This window comes from Mesocricetus auratus, unplaced genomic scaffold (genome assembly GCF_017639785.1).
Source record: "Mesocricetus auratus isolate SY011 unplaced genomic scaffold, BCM_Maur_2.0 Super-Scaffold_100013, whole genome shotgun sequence".
Taxonomy (NCBI): domain Eukaryota; kingdom Metazoa; phylum Chordata; class Mammalia; order Rodentia; family Cricetidae; genus Mesocricetus; species Mesocricetus auratus.
The window spans coordinates 16,506,670-16,532,495 of NW_024429196.1; the positions used below are offsets into that span (position 1 = coordinate 16,506,670).

A 25,826-nucleotide genomic window follows, 5' to 3' on the forward strand; every position below is an offset into this window, starting at 1 on the left:
TGCTCCCTGTGCTACACTAATGCTCCAACACTATCTTATTCTGTGGCATGTGCCTTCCTTTCAGGAGATCTACAGACACTACCTAGGTACTCCAACAGATGAAAGTCGCTATTTCCATGATTCTAAGTTGCAAAAAAAAAAAAAATGGAGAGGCTGTCATCATGAAAACTCATTTTGAGTCCAGTAGTATAAGGGGTGGGGTTTCCCATAGAGGAGATTGGCAGGTAAGGCATTCTGAGTGTCCTCCACTCCTGAATTTATTGCTACAGAATTTCAACCTAGGGTATCTTGATGTTTTCTGGCTCATTGTTTACTTCATGTCACAATCTGATGATGATGATGATGATGATGATGATGGTGATGGTGGTGGTGGTGGTGGTTTGTACTCCATTTTCTGTTATTTGTCTCTCTACACTTGGTGGAAGAGCCTTTTTGGACTCGTTTCCTGCCCTGTACATGGAGCAGTCCCCAGCACATATGGACTATACACTCAGTTGAACATGTTGGTTTCTTTCCTAAGGATATGCTCCCTTCTACATAGTCTGTGTTCTTCATGTGTAGTGCAGGTCTGTGACAGCACACATATGCTACCTGGGCCAGATGCTGTTCTATGTGCTTTTCACTTTCTTTCTTTTTATTTCATCTTCTTTTTTTGGTGGTACACATCTTTATATATATATATATATATATATATATATATATATATATAATTTTTAAATTTAAATTTAAACTAGAATCAGGGTTGCTTCACATGTCAATCCCAGGTCCCTTTTCCTTTCCCTCCCCTCCTTTTATGCCCTCCCACCAACCCCTCAATACCCCCTCCTTTCCTCAGGGAGTCTCTCATTTCATCCAGGGCAGGGCCTAGACCCTCCCCCAAGAGTCCAGGCTGAGAGTGCATCTCTCATTGTGGGATGGGTACCCAAAGTCCATATATATGCTAGGGATAAATACTGACCTACTACCCAAGGCCCCATAGATTGCCTAGGCCCCCTCACTGATACCCACATTCAGGGGGTCTGGTTCAGTCCCATGCTGGATTCCCAGCCATCAGTCTGGGATTCAAGAGCTACCCCTTGTTCATGTCAGCTGTTTCTGGGGGTTAAACACAAGGAGATCAAGGGGATACAAATTGGAAAGGAAGAGGTCAAATTTTCACTATTTGCAGATGATATGACAGTTTACATAAGTGATCAAAAAAACTCAACCAGGGAACTCCTACAGCTGATAAATGCTTTCTGCAAAGTGGCAGGATAAAAGATCAACTCAAGAAAATCACTAACCCTGCTATATACAGGCGATAAAAGGGCTGAAAAAGAAATCAGAGAAACATCACCCTTTACAATTGCCACAAACAACATAAAATACCTTGGAGTAATGTTAACCAAACAAGTGAAAGACCTGTATCAAAAGAACTTTGAGTCTTTAAAGAAAGAAATTAAAGAAGACATCAGAAAATGGAAAAATCTCCCATGCTCTTGGATAGGTAGGATCAACATAATAAAAATGGAAATCCTGCCAAAAGCAATCCACAGATTCAATTCAATCCCCATTAAAATACCAGCACAATTATTCACAGACCTTGAAAGAACAATAATCAATTTTGTATGGAAAAACAAAAGACCCAGGATAGCCAAGACAACCCTGCTCAACAAAGCAACATCTGGAGGTATCACCATCCCTGACTTCAAGCTCTAATATAGAACTGTAGTCCTGAAAACAACTTGGTATTGGCACAAAAATAGACAGGTAGACCAATGGAATTGAATACCCTGATATTAACCCATACATGTATGAACATCTGATCTTCAACAAACAAGTTAAAAATATACAATGGAAAAAAGAAAGCATCTTCAACAAATGGTGCTGGCATAACTGGATGCTGGCATGTAGAAGAATGTGGATAGATCCAAGTCTATCGCCATGCACAAAACTTAAGACCAAATGGATCAAAGACCTCAACATAAATCCAGCCACAATGAACATCTTAGAAGAGAAAGTGGGTGGTACCCTTGAATGAATTGGTACATGAGACAGCTTCCTGAACATAACACCAGTATCACAGACAGAGGTCAACAATTAATACATGGGACCTCCTGAAAAGGAGAAGCTTCTGTAAGGCAAAGGACACAGTCAACAAGACAAAAAGGCAGCCCACAGAATGGGAAAAGATATTCACTAACCCCACATCTGACAGAGTGCTGATCTCCAAAATTTACAAAGGACTCAAGAAGCAAGTCTCCAAAACACCGAAGGATCCAATTAAAAAGTGTGCTACAGAACTAAGTAGAGAATTCTCAATAGAGGAGTCTAAAATGGCTGAGAGGCACTTGAGAAAGTGCTCAACATCCCCAACATCCCTAGCCATCAGGGAAATGCAAATCATCTTACTCCTGTCAGAATGGCTAAAATAAAAAACACCAATGAAAGTTTATGCTGGAGAGGATGTGGAGAAAAAGGAACACTCCTCCACTGCTGGTAGGAGTGCCAACTCTTATAGCCACTTTGGAAATCAGTATGGAGATTCCTCAGAAAAATGGTAATCAATCTACCACAAGACCCAGCAACTCCACTCTTAGGCATATATCCAAAAGATGCCCATTCATACAACAAGGATGTCTGTTCCACTATGTTCATAGCAGCATTATTTGTAATAGCCAGAACTTGGAAGCAACCTAGATGCCCCTCAACCGAAGAGTGGATAGAGAAAATGTGGTACATTTACACAATGGAGTACTATTCAGCAGAAAAAAATAATGGAATCCTGAAATTTGCAGGCAAATGGATGGCACTAGAAGAAACCATCCTGAGTGAGGTAACCCAGTCACAAAAAGACAAACATGGTATATACTCTCTCATATATGGATTTTAGACATAGATCTGGGGAGTGCCAGTCTACAATCCCATGCCAGAGAGTCTGGGAAACAGAACCTTCAATCAATGACTGATGGAAGCAGAGGCAGACTCCCACAGCTAAACACTGAGCTGAACTCAAGGAACCCAGTGACAGAGAGGGAGGACTGATGAGCAAACGGGTTAAGACTGGATAGGTTTAACGTCCCAGAGACAGCTTTTCACTTTTCTATGTTTGATTCTCCTAACAACTCCACCAGGTATCCCCATTGTAGGGTTTTAGAAACAAGCACAGACAGGGTAAGTAACTTTCTCAGGTTACTCCACACATTCCATAGAAAACAGAGCTAGAACACACAGTTAACTAATCTGCCTCCAAGGTCTGAGTACTCAAGACACGCTGCACTTCACTTTTCCTGCAATGCCTACTTCTTGCTTTCTTATCAATCAATGTATTTATGTTTTAGAATATATTTTAAACACATAGTCTCAAATGTAGCCTAGGCTGGCCCCTCACTCACTATATAGCTTGGGTAGAACTTGAAGTTTATAATCCTCCCACTTCAGCTTCCCAAGTGCTAGGATTATGAAGCCATGTGCCACATGGCCTGTTTCAGCAAATCACTTTCTTCTTTAGTTATTTTAATTTTAAGTAGAGATTGCCTTGGATTTTAAATAATTCCCAAATGAATCACTCCGGAAAAATACTAAGCATAGAACTCATCTTGGAACATCTTTAAGTAATTCATTATTGTAAATTTAAGTATTCACTGTGTCCTCAGCTTGGCAGTGAGTCTATCTCAACTATGCAAGACAATTCTAAAAATATATGATGGTGAGATTCTGCATGACTGACTGTGATGAGTATGTCCTTTACTTGCCCTGCCAACATCTGGTCACTTAGCTATTTGTTGATGACATGGCTACTTAACAAAGCATATAATTACAACACAACACTTGATGTGGGACATGTAACAATTATGCAAGAAAGAAAAGGAATGCATTATTATGTTTGTGCTTGGTGAGGTGATAGTTTGGGATATGTGCTGGATGGTTTTATGTCAACTACAAACAAGCTTAAGTTACCTAGAGGAAAAAAATCTCAATTGAGAAAATGGTTCCATAAGATGGGTCTCTAAGCAAGACTATAGGACATTTTCTTTATTAGCAATTGGTGCAGGAAAACCCAGCTTTTTGTGGGTGGGACCATTCCTGGTCTGGTGATCCTGGGTTCTATTAGAAAGTAAGCTGAGTCAGCCCCAGAGAGCAAGCCAGTAAGCAGCACCCCTCCATTGCCTCTGCATCAGCTTCTGCCTCCAGGTTTCTGACCTGTTTGAGTTCCTGTCCTGACTTCCTTCAATGATGAACAGTGCTGGGGATGTATAAGACAGACAAACCCCTTCCTCCCCAAGTTGTTTTAGTCATGGTGTGTCAGTCATATCAGCAATAGAAACCCAAACTAAGACAGGATACTTGAATTCAGTTTTTTTTAAGTATAAGAATCTTCTCACCTTCTTAGAAAGCACATCAAACCTTGCAATGTAGTACTTAACATGAAAAATAATTCATAGAAGCTATTTTATAATTTGTCATGTTTTTGTTAGGATATTACCATGTACATTTCTACCATGTTGTCCTGTGATAGATACCATAAGGGGGCAAGTATGTAGCACAAGTTATGAATACTTCCCCTGTGAAGAATTTCTGACTTACTATAGGAGAAAACCGATTCTCCATAAGGTGTCTGTCTCAAAGGCTATTCTGAATTTACCTGGAAGTAAAAGCAAGAAAGCAGACATAGTATCTGCTAGTGTCTGTGTGTAGTTGTGAATAGAAAGTATCTCACTGATTACTTTTATGGCCCACTGTCTCCTAACTCTTTAACAAACTCTTGTCTGAAATCATGTTGCATCTACTCTTGAATACTTTACCCCAAGTTTGTCAGTTTGCCAGACTGCGCTATTAAGAAAACAAAATGCCTGCAGTATATTTGAGTTTGGAATCTGATATAAGGAGTTTAGGAGAAGGAGCACATTCAGCATGCCTTATATGTTGGCTGTATTTAAGTTTCCCCTGCATTTCTGAAGTCAAAATGAGTTGACACGATGACAGCATTTCTGCATATTTGCAACTCAGAATCACTAGACTAGCTATCCCCACCTGGTAACTAGCCTGAAAGTGAAACTTAGCTAGGGAGATAATTTCTTATAGAATGTGTTTGGTAGGAAGACATTCAAGAAAGATAGTCCTAGTGCTTATAGGAGACCATTTTATGAGTCATATAAAAATAAAGATCCTAAAGAAACCCAAGAATGGAATGACTATGCCATAAAGTGATGGGATTCTTGCCTGCATGGCTGTTTCCAGGCAAGGGCTGAATACTCCTGCATCACAGAAGTGATCTAGGTAACTCTGGTCATGGAACTGAGCAGATTTATGAGAGTCCATGTTTGTGTCAGCAGTGGCCATAGGCTTCTGTGTCTGCTGTTCATAGTTATCTGTTGTACGGAACTACAGTACACTTGCTTAAATGGTGCTTTAAAAGTAGACTGTAAGTCAAATATATACATACATCCTATGAGAGAGGGGGAAGGGAGAGAGAGAGAGAGAGAGAGAGAGAGAGAGAGAGAGAGAGAGAGAGAGAGAGAGAGAGAGAGAGAGAGAGAGAGAGAATCTATGTGTGATAGAAAAATATACCAGAAGTAATACTAAGTATTTATCTGTAATCCCAGAACTCAGGAGAGAAATAGGAGGATCAACATTCGAGGTCATCCTGGCAATACAGTGAGTTCTAGGTCAACCTGGGATACAAGAACCCTGATTCAAAGAAAATCTATTAAAGGATAAAATACATGAGACCCAAACAAACACATTACCATACACACATATTGTGTAGACTGTGAGACCATTGACGTGCACTCTGATTTGACTGTGAAGCTCACAGTGCTCTGAGTATTCTCAAAGTGTGAGGAAATAGTTTGAAGTTAGGGAAACATTACAAAATGACAGATCCTTTAAGAATTAAATTTATCAGAAAACGTATAAGCTTGGCATCGTTGACATCATTTCCATTAGCTATTTAAAGGAAGAAAATTGCTATGATAAATTAAAGTTCAGCTGCTTCCCACTTGATGCAAGCTCAGTTTTAAAGTACTGCTTAGTAGCAGCTATAAACAGAATGACAATTTTAAAGCTGAAAGTAGAAAATTATGAAGGCTCCTTAAGAAAGAGTGCTTTTTCAGATAGTTCTAGATGAGTCACTATTTCTACGATAACTCATAAAATGATCGGATGCATCAGTTATGTTTATGAAGTCACAAGTGTGGTATTCAGTCTAAAATATAGAATATGGAAGTTTTTCATGGTTTTGTTGATTTGGCCACTGGTTCAACTCTCCCTTTCTTCACAGGTATAATATAAAACATAAGTAAATGTGGTAAAGGACTGTCAACCTGTGTGGAGTTTTCTCGTTTAACCAATTGTTGAAAAATGTAAAGATGTTCATCATAGTTATGTACCTTCCTGAGTAAACTGAAGAACACACCATAGCAAGATGAATTATACCTGGAATGTATGAAATGTTGCATTTGAGTCTTGGTAATCAACCAGATGTACAGAATTGGATACAGGAACCTGACTGGATAGGACTGAATCAGTCTTAAGTATGTTAATTATCAGAAATTCCCACACAGCCAGCAGAAGGAAAATGACCTAGAGATGTGATAATATCATCTGGCAGTTGGAAACGATAAGCAGGATTTAATTACGTAATTCTCATGAGATTAAGCCAGATCATTCTAGGTACTTCAGGAAAGATTAATTGAGAATCGGATCTTGGGAGCACCTTGGAGTATGCAGAAGTTTAGCCCTTGAGTCCATGTGGACAGTATGGAGGCTTGGAGCTGGTAAAGGCTGTGTTCTTACATTGGAAGCTCTGTATTGTCAGTTACTTTCTCTCACTGCAGCTACACAGATACAGCTCTGGGGACACGTTGGGGGTTTGATTGAAAGAACAACTTTCAACAGAGCTCACAATATTTAGAACATGTGATATCCCAGGTTGAATTATATTTGGTAGTAACAGTTTTCAAGAACATCCAAATATGGAGCCAGGGAGGCTAATCAAATGTTGAGAGTGTATTAGGCAGCTTTTAAAAATGGTAAGAGTCCGTGGATGTTTACAAAAAATAGCCTTACTCTTACCACTCTAATTCTTTGGACTGCTGCATTAATAAAGTTAAGTGGGTAGCCAGTTCTGTTTATAAACTCCTATGAGAAGTGTAACTTTATGAAAATGCTGAATAAACTCATTTATTCATTCATTTACTGTTTATTGCATTTTTACTCTGTGTTATTCACTCTGATAAGCACAGGATATTAAAAGATGTGTAAGATATCAAAATAGCTTCCAAGGAACTCATATGGGTGACAAATTCTTCCTTAAGTTTCACTCTTTTCACTGAGAGGACACTCTGTTTTGTTCTTGTTGAATACTGTCTTAATATTTATTTTTGTTTGGTTTTATTGAAGTTAAGCAACTTCAAGTTCACTTAACATGCTTTCGTCATTAGACTCAGTGTATATTGAAATTGCTTTTTGCTTTTCTTTCTTCCAGTTATTATTTTCATTTATTCCTACATTTATTTATTCATTTGTTGATTTGTTGGTCATTGGTCATGAACTGGTAATGACTTGGTAATTCTTTGATGCTGTTTTTTTCCCCCCAGATGCTATTCAGAGAGTTGAACAGTTGTGTGTTTCACTAAGGGAAGGCAGGCAATGGGTGATTATTCAAAAAATAAATATTAAATAGGAATTGTGAAATAAATAAATAAGATGATGGTAGAAGCTGAGAGTAAGGGAAGATTTCCTGTATGACTTTCTTTTATTCCCAGCTATGTTGTCAAGTTTGGCTATGTCACTTCCAGAGGCATCTTTTCACATTCCGTATCCAGCCCAGTAAAGAGAAAACCTAGAATGCTAACAATGCACAGTATTTGAATGATGTATTCCTTATGGAGGACTAGGCTTGACCTATCTGAGAATTTTGCATGTATGTTAAACAGTCTGCCTAACTGGGAAACTTAATAATGATTATCAGATCATATGCCATATTATATAAGTCAATCATTTGTATCTATATAAAATCAGAACCTTTTATTTTAAAGAAATGCATGGCATAAAGCAATGCAAGGCACTGGAGAGATGACTCTGTGGGTAACAGTGCATATGAATTTTTAAATGGACTGGAGTTTAGTTCTCAACACCCACATCCACCTGTAACTAACTCCAGGAGTATTTGATGCCTTTGGCCTCCTTGGGCATCTATATCCACACATCTGTACTCGCACACAGACATACATATAGTTAAGAAATAATTAATTAATAAAATAATTCATCTTTAAAAGGAAACAATTCACTTTGACACATTCTTACTGCCCTCCACTTGGTGAATTGATCCCTCTAAATTTAACATTGCACATTTGTGACTCTGCAAGCTCTCCGTTGTTGAGGACTTCCCCAAACTGCTGCCAAGACATAAGGCAGATGAATAAAAAAATCGGGGTTTTTAATATTTTGTTCAAGGATATTTGAGATAAACTGTAACTTTTGAGTTATGAAGCTAAACTATAGCACTGAGTTGAGAGAATTATCTTGTTACAGACTCTCAGGCAAATTTAACTGTCAGCTAGAAAAACAGGGGAACTTAGAACAGGGTGTTTAACACACCTCTAAGTGGATCTAATCCTCGTGTGCATTTGAAGGTTGCCTACAAGCAGAAGTATGATGCTGAAAAAGGGCTCTCTGATTACTCCCACATGAAGGAACCGCCGGAGGTGAGACATGCCATGGAGGTCAACAAACGCCAGAGTAATGTAAGCAAGCTCATTTTCCACAATTTTCTGGGAAAAGAATGGATTTATAATTATTGTGTTGATATTAAAATATTATGGTACTCTAGTCACAGGGACTTTAACATTTTTATTTGAATTATTATGATGACTGTCATTAAAGCCTTTGTTGGATACTTTTACCTTGTGAGGCATTTCAGGCATGGTAAATTTTGCTTTGAACAAGACATACATGGATTCTGTGACCAGTTTGGTTATCAGCCTTTACTGGACTTCCTTTACATTATGTGGAAGTTCATTGACTCTACTCTGGAAAAAAACTGAGCTGCCATCATTGGCTCCAAAGGAATCATGAACTGTAGTTTTAGGGTTCCCTATGGCACTTTGTTTTGGAAGGCTTGTGGGGTTCAAATTATTGAATGTAAGATATGAGCAGACACAAACTAGGGAAACGGGTTCCTAACAGCTTAGGAGCAGGAGCCAAGAGGGAAGAAGGTAGTTAAAGCAGCACATTCCTTCCTTGGTTTGAACTTACTCAGTCCTTCAAGACTTCCATGCATTTTATCAATTACCACTGTCATTGCAGCCTAGAAACATAATTTCTCCTGAATTATAGCAGAATTGTGACTTTTCTGGGCTCCAAAAATGTGTGAACTGTTGATTAGGCTCTTGGTGGACTAGTACTGATATATCCTGATCTAGGTGGGACAAGAAGTCCCGGAACCCTTCCTAGAAGCATTCCTGATGCTTTTTCATCATCTCACATAGAATCTGCCCTATCATGTGGTACTCTTTGTTAGGTCTGTATAAAACCAGAAACTTTCATTTCAAAATAAACAGTATATTCTGATGACTGCCTTCCGGGCCTATAGTCTTTCAGAGTATCTGTGCTTTAATTGTCATTCTCATCACGGTGACCAAATGGTTGGCAGAAGCAACCTTTGGGAGGAAAGAGTTATTTGGTTCATGGCTTTTAGAGAACTTGTGGTCTGATGTTGGAAAGGAACTCGTGGATCTAGAGTGGCTGCATCCATGGTGGCAGGAATGTCAGACATACATATTTACATGATCTCAGACTAGAAAGAAGAGAGAGATCGAAACTGGATCCAGGCAAAGACATAACATTCAAAATCCCACCCAAATCCTTCTACTTCTGACGGTCAGGCACCATTTTCTAAAAGTTCCATAGCCCTCAAAGGCATGCCCCAGACTTGTTACTGAGCATCTAAAACAGAGTCTGTAAGAGACACTTCAGGCACAAACACTATAGCAGTTTCTTTGCATGGTGTGCATGGTTACTTGATAATAAATATTGCAGTAGATAAGTGTTTAAGTGAAAATCGGAGTGAGGCTTGACATTATGACTCAAACATAAGCTACTCACCAATGTCAAAGTGTTCCATGGATGCCGCAGTGGGAGCTGAAGAAGCTAAGAGTCTGCAATTGTCAGCAGGGCTGCTGTTTTAAGGGAAAGGTTTGCAAGTGTTGCTTGCTTATAGAGGGACTATAATATTCATAACTGCCACTTACACAGCTCAGCCACACACCAGGCGCTGTGCCAAGACTGGGCATTTCCAGTTCTTAAAAGAACTGTGTTGAGTTGCATTTTGTAGACAAATGAAATCAGACCAAAGGCATCCAACTCCCAATTCTACCTTTGCAGTTCCATCACTGCCTCCCTCTGAAAGGACGCTGATAATTAGTCAAGATTTTAAATGAGAGCCCAGAGGGTGTGAGTAGTGTAAGTTATTATCTAAATTCAGGTGCTCTGCAGGAAAAAATTCAGATTTTGGGGTTTTCCCTATTTGACACTGAAGAAACCTTGGTTATCAGGTGGCCTAGTGCACTGCAGTGGAGTCCCAGAAGCCCTGTCTGACTCTGTGGTTCACTGAAATTCAAATACTGAAGTTCCTTAGGATAAGACGCAGGCTTATTATTTTAACTCTGTCTTTTCCTTTAAAAGGTATGTGATTAAGGGGTGAGGGCGGGAGGACTAGAGTAGAAAGCCTCCTTCTCCTCCATTCAGTACTGTGTACTTACGGGAAAAGCATGTGTTTACTTACATTCCTCTGCCGACTTGGCTCAACCTTTACATGCGAAGTCTGTACATATAATAGGGTTTAGAAACTGTTTAAGACTATTTACTCAGATTTAAAGTGAAAATGATATTTGTATTCTACCTTGAGGTAACTGATATTCTCCCCGAGCCAAGTCTCACAGAATAATACACTTGCTGTCCTTACAATATGAAATCTAACACGGGACTTGGAAGCCACAAGGAGAGCCAGGACACACGCTTCCTGCTTCAGAATTATGAAACATAGAACATTATCTCCTAGGAAACTTCAGCCCAAAGAACTGTGACTCAGAATTTCCTAGTAGAATTACTTTTTTGCAATGGCAAATATTACTTTAGTCGGGCACAAATGGTATAATATCAAGTAAAAATTGGGCGCTAGGGAGATGGTATTGCTGGGGAAGTTTTGTTGTCAAGCTTGATGACCTGAGTTAGATCCTTGGGACCTTCACAGTAGAAGGGGGAAAAAATGACTCTGGTCTCCCCATGTATGCTATGGCATAGACACATGTGTGCACAGATGCATACCCACGCACAGAGAGAGAGAGAGAGAGAGAGAGAGAGACAGAGACAGAGACAGAGACAGAGACAGAGACAGACAGAGACAGACAGAGACAGAGAGAAAGTAATAAGATAAATATCTAACCAGTGGAAGTTGATTTGTTAGCTTTGTATGTATCCACACACATCAAGCCAGCTTTCTAAGATCCATCCACCAAGAGGCTAGGCAGCTGTGTTCTGGAGTCTTCAGAGCCGTTTCTTTTCTGTCCTCCCTCTTATTAGGATGCTTTTCAGGGGGCCGAAGAGTGATTTCCTTTTTCAGTTTTTCTACTTAAATATATATGAATAAACAAATGATTCTGCTGGGTCAACTAGATTCTCACCTTCAAGTAACTCAGAGCTCTAAGGTGAACAGTATTTGGGGTGGCGGAGGGTAGCGGTAAGCTCTTGCATGACTCAAAATTGTAGTTGAATGATCACAAAAGATGAAAAGCAGCCCCTCTCATGAGGATATCCACTAGAGCACATATTAGAAAAGGAATTTGGTATTAGATCATGATGAAACTGTTTGCTTTGCCAAATAGCGTGGTAGACCACGGACATGTTACTGGTCCAAAGAGCACGGCTTTCACATCTCTCAAATGGGGGCAGCAGTGGTAGTTACTTCCAAGGGTTAACTCAAGTTTGAAATGAGATGATATCTTGAAGAGCTCTGCGGAGGGTCTCCTTGCTTCATGAGATAGTAGGACTATCTGGCCTTCCTCCAGCTTTATGAGCCGATTTGAGAGTTTCAGCTGCTATGACAGTTAACTCAAACCAATAAAAAGAAGTTCAATCGTTTAAAGAGCCAAATCACTAGGAAATAAATATGAGGAGTGTATTAGGTCAGAAAGGCAAATGCAAAAAGGTCCCCAAACCTCTCTCTTGTTGATACTATCATCAAAAAATGATTCAAACCAGCCAATCTAAATCCTTTCATATTTTAAGGATGTATCCCTGGCACATTTTTCTAATACAATTAGAGAAACTGGAGGTATTTTTCTCCTGTGATTTTCCCCCAAAAGATGGGCTTGTAATGAAAACCTCAGTTCCATTATTATGTCTCATCAATCTTCCACAGATGGGAATAGGCCAGTCTTTCTGCATTAAGTCAAGAGAATCTCAGGTAGCTGTGCTTAGTTTTCTAGGTTGTGAGGCTCATGGTAGGACTGGAATAGTTTCTTAAGGTCGTGCATTAAAATGTGCTCAGTGGGAGAGACAAGAGACTTGATGATTTTTTTCCTCATGTGATTTGTGTACTGTGTTAATATTAACAACACCTTAGCAGTTAAGTTTCTGTCCTATCAGAAAGTAAAAAAGCTTGCAAATAATTCAGTAAAATGACACTAGGTAAACAATTATGACTTCTGAAGTTTCCCATGTGATTTGTGGTAACAGTGACTTAGGATTTAGCATTAAAATAGAAATATTAATGTTTGGTTCATCTTTCATAAAGAATCATTAGAATCACCCATTCTCTCTCCAGAAGGTTGTGGTGGTAAATGAGATCAAATTGTAATAAGAAAATGTTTATTGGCTATCTAATGACTTATAAAAAGTGATGACAATAGTGATAGATTGTTCTAGCTATAACTAGTTTATTCTACTTTTTAGAAAAATCACTTTTTTTTCTCTTTGCTGTATAGCATCAGGCCATACCTTTACTTATATTTAAAATATTTGTTTATATTTTCTCATGGAAAACAATGTTTAAGTGAGTAAAGAGGGTCTTTCTGGAGGCTGTGGTTTAGCTGATGGTACTGGTATGAGGTGCTGTATTTATTATGCAGTGCTTAAAAACAAGTCCCAGTCTATGGGACAGTTTGATGGAGTCTAGGAAGGTGCTCTTATAGCACCATTTCCTTTAGAGCAACTAAACTCTGACCTCCCTTAACTCTCTGTAGGCTGTACTATTCATTTCTCCTCCACCAACCTAAGAAGTCTTCTTTCTTGGCTAGTTTCACCTCACCGAGAACTATTTGGTTCTTTCCTGGAGAAGCAGAGTGACTGGTTCTGGTCCAGGTAGATTTGTTGCCATCAGGTCTGCCTGCTTGCACGGTGCTTGTCCTCTAAAGGCATCATCTGTCTGAGCCTCTCTCTGCTCTTCACGAACCATCCATGGAGGCTTTGCTTTTGTTCGGTTTATGAATTTCCCAACCAAGGAGTCTCACCTGACCATCGTATAATCCTGAAGAGCTTGCTGTGAATCCCCACATCTGTGTCTGCCTGTACTTGGAGAGCAAGCATCCATTTCCCTTCTACTTTCAAATTCCCATGAGCATTCCCTTTATCAGCTCATTCTAGCCCATAACTGAAAAAAGAGATGCTGGAGAATGGTTCTAGTCCTAGAAAGAAGTGTTGATAGAGTCCAGTTGAGTCTAGACAAACCTCAACAGGGACAGGGTGGGGATTTAAAGAGTGCACATAAACTATTTATCATAGTATGTGACACAGTGCGCATGCTGCATGAATGAAGGACATGGCCCCTATGCAGCAGAAACAGGAATGCTGAAAGCAGGGGTATAATACCTGGAGATAGGAGACAGCAGAAGTTGATAAAGGAATGAGGCAAGGGAAGAGATGAGCATGGTGAGACAGGAACAAAACCCAGAGCCAGGCTACTGATGGAATACAGCTCTTTACTGGAGGCCATAAAGCACAGATATGACTGCAGAAAACCATGAATGGATGCCTCCAGAGTTAGTGGCAGGAATCCATCGCAATGTACCTCAAGTAAAACTGGAGAGTTTATTGGTTTATATGCAGCCTTCCATTGGTATCGACAGGAGAGTGGGTTCAGGAGTTTTGTACATACAAAAAATTAATGGATGCTCAGGTATTTTATATAGAATAGACTATTACTTGCAATATGAACTTTGTATTTCTGCTGCCATATTTTAAGCCACATCTAGATTATTCACAATACTTAATTAAGTGTTTAAATGCTAGGTTAGTGGTGGTTTTATTACGTAGGGGATATTGATACAATCTTCTTTTACAAATATTCTTAATCTACAGCTGAGTCCAAGATGCAGTTTAGTTACAATTGAAGTTGGAGGCCCAACTATAAATAGAAAGCTTAAACTTCCTTCAGGCAAGTTGGACACAGACCCCATCATGCTCTCATAAGAAGCCCTCTCCTGCCCCGTAGCTTGGATCTGTTCAGTTCTATCCAGTGTTGGTTCCAACTGATGGTGTCTGTGAAGACTCAAGGAGTCAATGGCTATCTCTAACTTAAGCCATGTTTATAGCAGCTGACCCCAGAGGAAGGAAGGCTGGCCCTTTATGCCTCTTCTTCAGGTCCTGGGGGCGAGTCTAGTCCTGGTTAGACCCTAATCATGATATCTAAATGTGTATGCTGCTTGACTGGACATGGGAAGTTTTTTACTGCGTTAGTGAATATTACTAACCACCCTGAAAGGAGAGGAGGTACTTCCCAAAAGACAAATGCTAGGGAGCTGGGGCCATGAGACAGTCCATAAAGCACTTAGCTCCCAATGATGAGGACCAGAATTTGGACACCCAGAACCCATATACAAAGCCGGCACTAGGGCACACACTTATATTCATAGTAATGGCAAGATGCAAGGTGGAAACAGAGAGATCCCAGGTGCTCATAGGTAAGTAAGTCTGACCTGTGTGGTGAAGTTTCATGCATAAGAAGCACTGTCTAGAGAAAAAGATAGAAGATGCCTGAGGACTAGCACCTGAGGTTGTTATTTGACCTTAACATTCACTTACACACACACACACACACACACACACACACACACACACACACACACACACAAAGACAGGCAAAGATAAGTAATCCAACCAGGAGGTCATGCTGCCACCCCACACACCGTCAGTCATCCTAACAGAGGGTGTGATTGACGGCTTGCTACCCGAGTGTCCTGGATGGCAGCCTCCCTTTCCTGTGGCATTTCTCCATCAGTGGTGCCATGGAAGATGATGAACTGGTTCCTACACTTTTCTCCTGGGAGACTCCATGGTGTCCTCCTGTTCGAATGTGCAGCTCATGTCAATCTTAATATTTGTTTTGAGTCGCATATGCTGGCCTCTAATTTGCAAATTTACATGGATGATGGGGCCCTATTCAAAATCCTGCTCCTGCCGCCTTTGTACCGTTCACCTCTCTTCACGCAGTCATTAGGCGGAACAGCATATAATTAGGTAACCCTTGTAAAGCTGAGGTTTCTGAAAGGTTGTGGTTCTTTTCAGAAAGTGTGGGTTTCCGTCTTTCCCTCCCGATTCTTCTCTAGACAAAAAGCCACCCCCACCCCCCGGTGGCTTTCATGTGAACGTGATAACTTAGAAGCAGTTAGTCATGGTGGGTAATAATTTTGGTTTGTTTTTACCTGAGAACTGTTTTCTTTTTGTTTAAACAGCTTGTGTTTAACTCAGGATAGGCTGGAACTGAGTTGCTGTCATTTGCAGATGAGTACATTAGTTTTTGTAGCCAATGAAATTGCCCTGCTTTAAAGAGTTCCAAACACTTAAAATCCACCCCACATAATAACTCAGCATTCAGTGAATTTTTATGTTTCTTTTACTACTTGTGTGCATAAAACCTACCTAAAATAACTGGTTATAGAAAAGCTTATGAGAATTAAGGTGCCAGAGAAAACAGATGTTCATGATGAAATCATACTAATTGTGTTTAAGCTGTGTTCACCTGTCAGACAGGCTCATGATTGTAAATGTAGTTTTAAAAAATAGCCTTGGTGTTAAGGCAAATGCAAGCTCCTGAAAGATAAAGCAGATGCCTCACATTTCACTGAAATGAAGTCATACAGTGCATTGGAAACCCTTTGAAGTGGTAATGTCCGATCAAAAGCAGGAAATACAGCGATTGAGTTTTTAAACTCAGAAAGGTGGAAAGTAAATAAGAAGTAGGTCAATACTACCAATACTAGGTCAGAGTGACCAGTTAGGAATTTATTGGAATCAGATACTTAGGCCACACTTGCCAACATTCTGCTAGAGGATTGAAAGTGGACCCCAGAGCTGTAAATTTTAAATGAATAGCTCATATGTTGCCATTGTAGAAAGTTTGCTGGCAATATTTGCTGGAATGTATTGTGCCCTTTGTATAGGTGACCCAGTGGTTCATATGTCTGTATTATACTCCTTTGTGTTCTGAAAAATCAAAGATAGATTTTTAAAAATGAACATATACTTTGCGCTATAACTTTATCAGAATACATTCTAATAGACAAGTCAGCCTGCCTCTGGTAACACTGCCAAATAGAACTGTATCTAACTGCCAGGACTGTAGCTTGTGACACATTTCATGACATAGAGAAGCAGGTAGATGAGGAGATGTTGGTTGTCATGCACTGACATAGTTCTGATCTAGTCTTTCCACCCACCTGTCAGTCAAGGTAATGGAAACAAACCACACAACCTGAAGAAATTTACATTTGTTAGCATGCATCTGTTTTTCTCTTTACATTTCTACCTTTCACCCTGTGACTGATTCTGTGCCTAACACACACTCTGAGCAACAAGATTCCTTAATGTAATTGTTTTTATTTTGTAGAATTAGACCATAGGAATAATGTAATCTATTAGGAGATAAGTGTCTCAGAGGCACAAATACCCTAGGAATTCAGTTGGAAAGGAAGCAAAAGGTGTAGTCACTAGGGTAGAGGACACATCACCACCTGTCCTCCCCAGGAAAGTGACAGTGTGTATTTGTCAGGAATTGTCCTGCATTTCCTGGATGGATGGATCTGAGACTAATGGAATCGAGGATGGTATGTGTGTGTGTGTGTGTGTGTGTGTGTGTGTGTGTGTGTGTGTGTGGTGAGAGAGAGAGAGAGGAGACAGGAGAGAGAAGAGACAAGAGAGAGAGAGAGAGAGAGAGAGAGAGAGAGAGAGAGAGAGAGAGAGAGAGAGAGAGAGAGACTATAAGCATACACACTTAGGCACAAAACATTTTCATAGAATGCTATGTAGAAAAATCCTCCAGATTGGTTTACACCCTATTTTTGCTCTCCTATTTCATAGTATAAGTCTATTTTAGACACATTAATGAGACACAGAATAGTATAAAGAGTTAATATATCAGTGGGAATGAATGATCTGGGCAAAAGTCATGAAAAAGTAACTTAAGGTTAGTGTGTTCTTAAAGCTAACATGGCAAGGAGAAATAATTCTATAGAAGTGAAGGTAGCTAAATGAAATGGCTAACTTATTCTGTTTTCCACTCAAAACTGTCTCTTTAATCAGATTTCTTATAGAAAAGATGCGCAGGACACCCACACGTATACAGCGGAGCTTGACAGACCAGATATCAAGAAGGCAACTCAGATCTCCAAGATCATAAGCGATGTAATTTATCTTTCTGAATCTTGTACAGATGTGACTTCTTTTTTATTTTGGAGGGAGACAGAGCCCGGCATTGGTAGTTGGATGGCTAATTCAGTTAACACAATCAATTCATTTGAATTAATGACACCTCAATTTTGTCCTGAATTATCCATTTGATCATGTAAATTTGGGGAGTTTTGCATGAATTGCCCATGTTCAGCTAGACTGTATCGAGTATTAGAATATTTTTAGAGGAATGCACACTACTGGGTATATGATAACATTCATATGTCTCTGCTTGGAAGCCAGACTTGTCAGTCTTCTGATCCCGTGTAATCTCTCACCTTCCTCCCATCCAGGGAGCTCAGCTTGGCCTCTTCCCATCTGTTGCTGGTGACTTGCCGATTCTCTTCTACCAGCACTTACTTCTGACATTTCCTGCATGCCATGGCTGTGTGTTATCTCCTCTGGGATACTCTTCCAAGTTAATGCCATCTTACTTGAATGCACCAAACATCCTGGTTAAAGTTAACTCTTGGAATAGTCTAACCCATGCCCCTTAACACCGATAAAGAAGCTAACTCAACTGCTAGTACCTGTTTCCATGAACAAAACAATAAATGCTATCCAACTAAAGAAGGCAGAGTCTCAATTCTCCAGAAAAGCCCATAGTATTTTTTAGAAATAAGTATTAAGATGATGATGACTGGCTACTTAGATTAAAATTAGTAATTGTTTTACTGCTAAAAGTTGAATATACTCAAGTAGCTATAAAATAAATTCCTACATTAGCAGTCATTATTTTAGTATTTGGCATGAAGTATTTTTGGTGGGCTAAGGGACTACTTTATTTTATTTTGACTAATGTTAGTGCAATGTAAAGTAGGAATATTAAAATTCCTCATTATTCACTTTAGGCAGAATACAAGAAAGGGCAAGGCATAGTGGATAAAGAACCTTCTGTAATTGGAAGACCAGATTTTGAACACGCCGTGGAAGCCTCTAAACTTTCTAGTCAGGTAAGACTTGAGCATGAGGATCCTTCAATGGCTTTATTCAGAGGTTTTGTTTCAAGGAGCATGGAAAATATTTCAAATAGATAGTATCTTTCATTGTAAGAATAAACAGAGGTAATGTTTCTGAAGCTACTTCAGCTAGGATTGCAATTATTACAAGTTTCAGCAGAGGGAAAAAAGTTTAGTTCTCAGAACAAAGCCAAGGTTTCTTTTTTCTGGGCTTACATCCCAACCTGTTTCAATAAGTTTGGCCATGTTGTATTTGCAGATAATGAGAGCCAGTACCAAAAGTCATATTTTATGCATATACACACAAAATAGACACACATACAATTTTAACTTAGCAATAAAATATGTTCTCAATTTAAAAATATTTTCCTTAATTAGAAAACAATTCAGGCAAGAGGTAATACAGAAGACTTTGAAATCTGGTTTCAGAACCTAGGACTCAAAGAATCCATAAACTTGGAAAGAAAAAAAATTGGGAGTTTAACAGGTTAAAATTTCAATTTTCCCAGAATTATCATATAAATATCATTCAATTTAACTATAATCCAAAAGGAACATTAAGAATATGGCTGAAATAAGTTTAAAGTTTCTGTGGACAGGAGTTGCCTGAAAGAGCCTTTAGCAGTTTGAGAATGGAGATCAGTTAAGGAGAAATAATAGAAAACCATTTGAATAAATCAGAATGGGGCTAGTATATATTGAGAGGTTAGATAATCAATGAGATAGAATGATTATTCCCCACATAGATTCCAGTATATCTAAGGATTTAATATATGGCAAAAGTATTGACTCAGGTCAGTGTTGGTCCAGTTAATAAATTGCACTAAGGTCACTGGCCACCCATTGTGGTGAAAGAGAAGTGGGTCCTCATCTTTAACTCCAGATAAAAATGAATCCCAGGTAGATTAACAATGTGAATGCAAGCCAAGTGTGATGTTGCATTCTTATAAGCCCGGGACTCAAGAGGCTAAGGCAGAAAGTCTGACGTCAGCTTGCACCACAGAATGAGACCCCTCACCTCAAAGAAAAACAAAGCAGAGCCAAGCCAAAACGAACCAAGGCAAACGAACAAACTGAAAGATAGGAGTACAATAACTGAAATATTAGAAGAAAATCCAGGGATCATTATACAGCACACAAGACTTGAACTTTAACGAGACCAGCAGGCCAGACATTCTAATGGAATAATCAGAAACAATGATTGCACAAAGATTAAAATCTCTGCTGCCTGTGGTGACCCACACTTGTCATTTTAACACTCAAGAGACCAAGGCAGGAGGAGTGTTATTCAAAGACCAGCCTGGGTTACATCATAAGACCCTGTCTCAAAAACTTCAGGTAAATGAACAAGGAAGTTTATTCAGAGTCAACAATAATGTCAATAAACTTTCTTTTTTGAAAAAATTGTATTTATAGTTTTCAGTTTGGGGAAAAATCCTCTTATACTTCAAAATGGAGCACTATGACTAGATAAAGGTCTAAAATATGACTGAAGAATATGAAATAAATCCTAAGTCTCTATAGAAGCCCCTGAATGTCAGAAGATGCTATCAGATGGCCTGGGCCTGGAGGAATAGGTGGTTGTAATCTACCATGTGGGTTTGAGGAATCAAACCTGTGTCCTCTGAGGAGGAGCAACCAGTGCTCCCAACAGCCGATCTATCTCTCCAGAACCCTCATAAGTTCTTTAAGGCGGAAACAAAAACATCTAAGAGCTCAGCAGAAAGAGTGAGAAATGAGATGAACAGGATTCTACAGAGAAGAAACACAAATGGCCAATAACTATGTGGAAAGATGCTCAAATTTAGTAGGAGAAAAATAAACACTAACGGAAGACTTGAAGTGAAATGTCATTTGTGCCCATAAGCATTCTGTCTTTTGCTAGTGTGGGGGAGAAGGACATGCCGTTAGAAAGGTTTTGTGGAGGTGGTAGTTTTGAGCTAGGCTCAATGGGAGAGAAATCTGCTCAAATAAAGGACGATGGAAGGTTACTGAGGACAGCAGCAGGATCCTGAATTAAGGGGGATCTGTTATAATCATAAACAGGAATTTAGGAGGACTTTAATGAGAAAAGGGTCAGTATCATGTTAATTTTGACTATATGGCATTGCTTATGGAGCAGAATAGGAATAATGTGTTTCTTTTATATAATATATTAGCGTGATATTATGTTTCATGTATCAATATACTTTCTCAACTTGACACAAATCTAGACATACCTGGCAAGAGGAAATCTCTACTGAGGAATTGCCTCCATCAGATTAGCCTGTGAGCATGTCACTGGGGGTGTTTTCCTGATTGCTACTTGGTAGGAGGGCCCAGTCTTCTGTGGGTAACATTATCCCTGGGTAGGTGGGTCTGTGTTGTATAGGAGAGGCAATGAAGCAAGCTGATCAGCATCATTTCTTCCTCCTACATCATCTCTGTTGCAGTTCATGCCCTGAATTCCCTCAGCGATGATCTGTTACCTGACGGCTGTAAGATGAAATAAACCTTTTTGTCCCCAAGTTACTTTTGATCTTGGTGTTTTTCCCAAAATCCATTCAATTTACTATCTTGATCATTTGAAGCCTAATGGTATTAAATGAATTCATAATATGCTGCTGTTACCACCATCCATCCAAGTCCTCATCCTGTAAAACTGAACTCTATAGCTGTTGAATAATGACTCCCAACCCAACTGTTAATAGATATGCTGTTATCAGCAGAGTAGTAAAAAGAGAAGGTGATTCCCACATGTAATGCAAGGGTGTGTGTGTGTGTGTGTGTGTGTGTGTGTGTGTGTGTATGCACGCACACGTGTCTTTTGAGTTAGATTATAAAAGAACAAATTATCGCAATCTCAACTGCAGTCACTCGGTTAGGTTCCACTTTCAGGTGAGAAAATAGTAATCACAGAAAATTTTGATGGGACAGCTTATGTAGACATTACTTCAGGTGAATTAAGATGTCAACACTCTACAGGAAAGGTTGGCCTCTGTAAGAGATGAAATTTCCATGGGCCAGCTGGGAATAGTTGCAAGAATCACATAGAAATGGTCTACCCCTCAGAAGTCTTCATGGCTGTGGTGGAGGAGGGAGGTGAAGAAAAGGAATGTGTGTGAGATGCAGGAATGTAATTGTGCCTTGTGTTAATTGTTTTACAGTTTGCCAGACCTTTGCTATAAAACAACTTTGAGGCTTAGAAGGCTTCTAACACATAGGAGGTTGAGGATATTCTTGGACAACACTCTTTTGAAAGGCCTAAGATAGATATGGAGACTCTGAGCATCCCTACTAATGCTTGTCATGAAGGCAGGAGAGCTTGAACTTGCTTTGAGTTTCTGTGTGTATGTGTGTGGGTGCCATAGACTTCATGTAGAGGTTAAAGGAGGTAACTTCCATGCTGTGGGTCCCACAGATCAAACTCAGGCCATTATAGCTTGGAAGCCAGCACCCTCCTGAGCCATTTGGCCAGTCCCCTCCCTGACTTCTTATACCTCTCTTCATTGCTGTGGATGGACATTTCCCATTTGCCATACAGTAGATTGTATGGAAGCAGTCTGATCCCTTTCAGTGAGTAGGAGACTTAGCAGTGGAGCAAGACCTCCTGGTCTATGCTATTGTTCTGTTGTTTGCTTGCTGAGTGACCTGGGACTTGTTGCTTTGGTTCTCTGTTTCCCATAAAAGTGAGCTGATGACAGCAGGTGTAGCTTCTTAGAGTTGTGAGTGCACTGTTTATATGGACACCTGGCCCACAGATTGCATAACCCCAAAAGACTCTTTTTTTTTTTTTTAAATAGACATTTGGAGTGCTTTCTTGTCTCCCTTTCTTTGAGATTAACTGACAGGTCAGAGCGAGAGCAGTTGCACTCGCTCAGGCTGAGGTCTTAATTTCACTCCATTCAGTCCTCCCTGTGAGTCTGTAAAGAAAACTTCAACCTGAGTGTTTATTTTCACATTTCAGATTCAGCTCACAAGTTTTCTGTACCCATCAGCTTTGCTTGTCCTTTGGTCTTAGTCTGTCTTTTCCTGAAAGGGAAAAGATGGGCAGAAGAGTGTACAGGAGTCCTACAATGGCTTCTGTAATGTGTGTACTCAGATGCATCAACCTGAAACCAGGGCCAAAAATGCAGTCTCTTATTTTCACCAGTAGCGTTGAGGGTCCTGCATTTACAGACTCCTGAGCCATTGGCAAAGGGAAAACGTGCATTGGCAGGAAGGGCTTGGGAATTCAGTAAGCAGGGAAAAGAGGTGAAGTGGGCGTGTGAGAGGAGGCGAAGACAGGACAGCGGGCTGCGTTTGGTGAGAAGGCATGCCTGGCGAGGAGATGACAACAGACTATGAGTGGGAGAGATGCTCACATTTCGCCTGTACGCTGAGATCCATGGGATTTTCCTCTGTCCAGGCAGCAAAAATATGTACTAAACTATTACAGTAATCTGAACAATTGCTGCAGTCCCACTGTTGTAAGCTTTTAAAATATATTCACTTACTATTTTTAACTGTGTTTACTTGTTCATACCTGTGTTTGTGCATGTGCATGCATGCATGTGAGTGTGGATGCCAGAGGAGGCCACAAGTGTCTAATGCCCCAGGAGCTGGAGTTTTAGGTGGCTGTAAGGTACCTTATATGGTTGCTGGGGGGTCAAACTCTGGTCCTTGGCAAGAGCAGTACTCACTCTTTTTTTTTTTTTTTTTTGGTTTTACGAGACAGGGTTTCTCTGTATTGTTTTGGAGGCTGTCGGTCCAACCTGGCCTCGAACTCACAGAGATCCGCCTGCCTCTGCCTCCCGAGTGCTGGGATTAAAGGCGTGTGCCACCACCGCCTGGCGAGTACTCTTAAATTAAGTCATCTCGCCAGCTACAACTTTCTCTTTTAAAATCAGGAAGATGCATATTATTAAGGTGTAGTTGTTTAAAATTTTTAGTAAAATAAAATTTCATGGGCCAAGTCAAAAATACTAGTTTATGTGCATCCCAAATATAAATGGGTTATTAAAATCATCAGGTTAAAAAGTTTTAAGTAAGGTTAATTTGATACTATATCCTTATGTCATCTGAACTTAATATTTGGAATTTGTTTGTAAGGTGAAAATTAAATTCTTGATTTCATTTTATAACACCAGAGAAACAATATACATATAATATTTAGTATTGTTATAACATTTTATTTTTGTATCGATAAGAGTGAGTTTAAAACTTAAAAGATGGAAAATTTAGTAATAAATAGTGTCCTTAAACTGTTGCGGGTATTAATTGGCTTGGAGATGCTCCCATCCTGCCTTCCTGGCAAACACACACTATGCCAATCTCCTCATGCTGCCAAGCAAGAGCTTAAATGTCATATCACAAGTTGCCAATGCGAATGGATCTCTGTTCATTTCTGTTAAGTTCTTGATGTAGTTTGTATTTGTCCTGTATGTATATATGTCTGTGTTTCAAAAATTAACTTGAGTGATTTATCCTATGGCAAGTTCCATAGCTTAGGACTTTTAGGTTATGCAATAAAATAGATAAGGGCGTTAATAAGTATGTGGATGTATGTTTAAGGATTTGGATTCTTAACACTTGATGAAAAGGTGAGATTATATTATTTTGTAAAGAAAATAAAGGCACATATGTCTCTGAGTTTAGTCCCAAGGCCTCCCCCCTTAAAAAAGAAAGTGTAAGAAGGGAGGAAGGGAGGGAGGAGGGAGGGAAGAAGGGAGGAAGGAAAGACCAAAAGAAAAAGGAGAGCTCAAGTAGCATTCTGTGTAAAATTCAGGCTTAAAATCTGATTGTTTCTGTGATGAGTTCTATTTTAAGTTCTTTACTGTTTCCCTTGTTCACTTGCAGTTCAGTTTTAGCAAAGACTGGAAAGAATGGATGGATACCTTTAGGCACATGGGGTGTTGTTTTCTATGATAAATAAGGTCCACTCCTCAAATTGTCCATTTTTTCCCTAACATTTTTTATGGCTATGCTGATGGCATGTTTTTCTATCCTTGCGGACTCTAAGAGAGCCAGGCACCTGCAAGGTGAAAACTCATGTGCTTAGAAGTCTCACTTCCTGGTGGCATGCTATGTCTGGAGGCACTTAGAGAGTCAGTGCAAATTCTGTCATCATAACTGAGCAGTCACAGTGGGGGCTTCCTAAAGTCTCATTATAGTCAATATTCTTTAGAAAATAATTAGGAGTTTGATTTTATATAATCAACCATTCTATATATTTATTGTGATGAATATCTGAGCCACTATGTGTGACACTCATAATGTAAATAAAGTAACTTCGTTACTTAGTTACAGAACTTCATTTATTTCTACAACGATGTATCTGGGTAGACGGAGTAGCATTTTATCTTAAAATCAACACTTGTCTGTCCCTTTCTGCAATGATCGTGTAACTGGCAGGTGTATGCTTCGTTCCATGCTTGGGTAAGCAGTGACAGTCAAGGCATTGCAGGGACCTCTTGGGAGATGTGAGTGTGAATAGGGAAATAGACGGTCAGCTTGTGAACTGTGGATTGGAAATGGAACAGAATGTTGAACATGTCTGTTCAGTTAGTGAGGGAGACAGTTGGAAGGTGAAAGATTTGACCTACATAAGGCATTTGCTTCTCTTTGTTCATGTATGTGCAAATCATGGAGAAGCTGTGAGGCAGGATTCAGTTGTATGTCAGTGTTTGATTAGTGGATCAGTGTATTTTTAAATAGTGCAGTCATTTTGTGTTAGTTGATTAATGGTAGAAACTCTTACGTTTTGTTTCATGCACATCACTTAGACAACCAAGGTTTAGATGGAAACATGTTTATAGCAATTTGCTTATTATTATATTTAATATAATTGTCAGGAGGACCAGGGTGAGAGATTGGTAATTATTTCTCAGAAATATGTATTTGCTTGGAAGAGGAAATGCTAGGTTTAGGAACAGATAAGCTACTATTTTTATTTCTTATACCAACTTACACATCATCTTTGCATTTGGTCCAAACCTGTGGCCAACCCCTAGGCATACAAAAACAGTAGGGAATGTGCTGTGGGGTTATTAATTGTCGCCTTGACAGAGTCTAGGATACCTGAGAGATGGGCCTGTGGGCATGCCTGTTGGGGATTTTCTTCATTATGTTAATTGATATTGGGGAGACCCCTCAATTGTGGGTCAAAATTGTGGCTGGGACTGACCTATGAGCAGAGGGGTC

At 39.6% G+C, this 25,826-nt stretch overlaps 1 protein-coding gene across 3 annotated transcripts in view; it reads left to right on the forward strand.

Moving 5' to 3' along the window:
- Window positions 1-25,826, forward strand: part of Nebl (nebulette) — a 356,567-nt gene that overhangs the window by 250,018 nt on the left and 80,723 nt on the right. The window contains exons 10-12 of one of the 3 annotated variants that reach the window (XM_040755446.1): window positions 8,619-8,729; window positions 17,560-17,661; window positions 18,558-18,659. The exons of the other annotated variants lie outside the window; for them this stretch is intronic. Coding sequence (XP_040611380.1) covers window positions 8,619-8,729; window positions 17,560-17,661; window positions 18,558-18,659 — 315 coding nt within the window. The remainder of the gene's footprint in view (window positions 1-8,618; window positions 8,730-17,559; window positions 17,662-18,557; window positions 18,660-25,826) is intronic. 3 annotated transcript variants of the gene reach the window in all.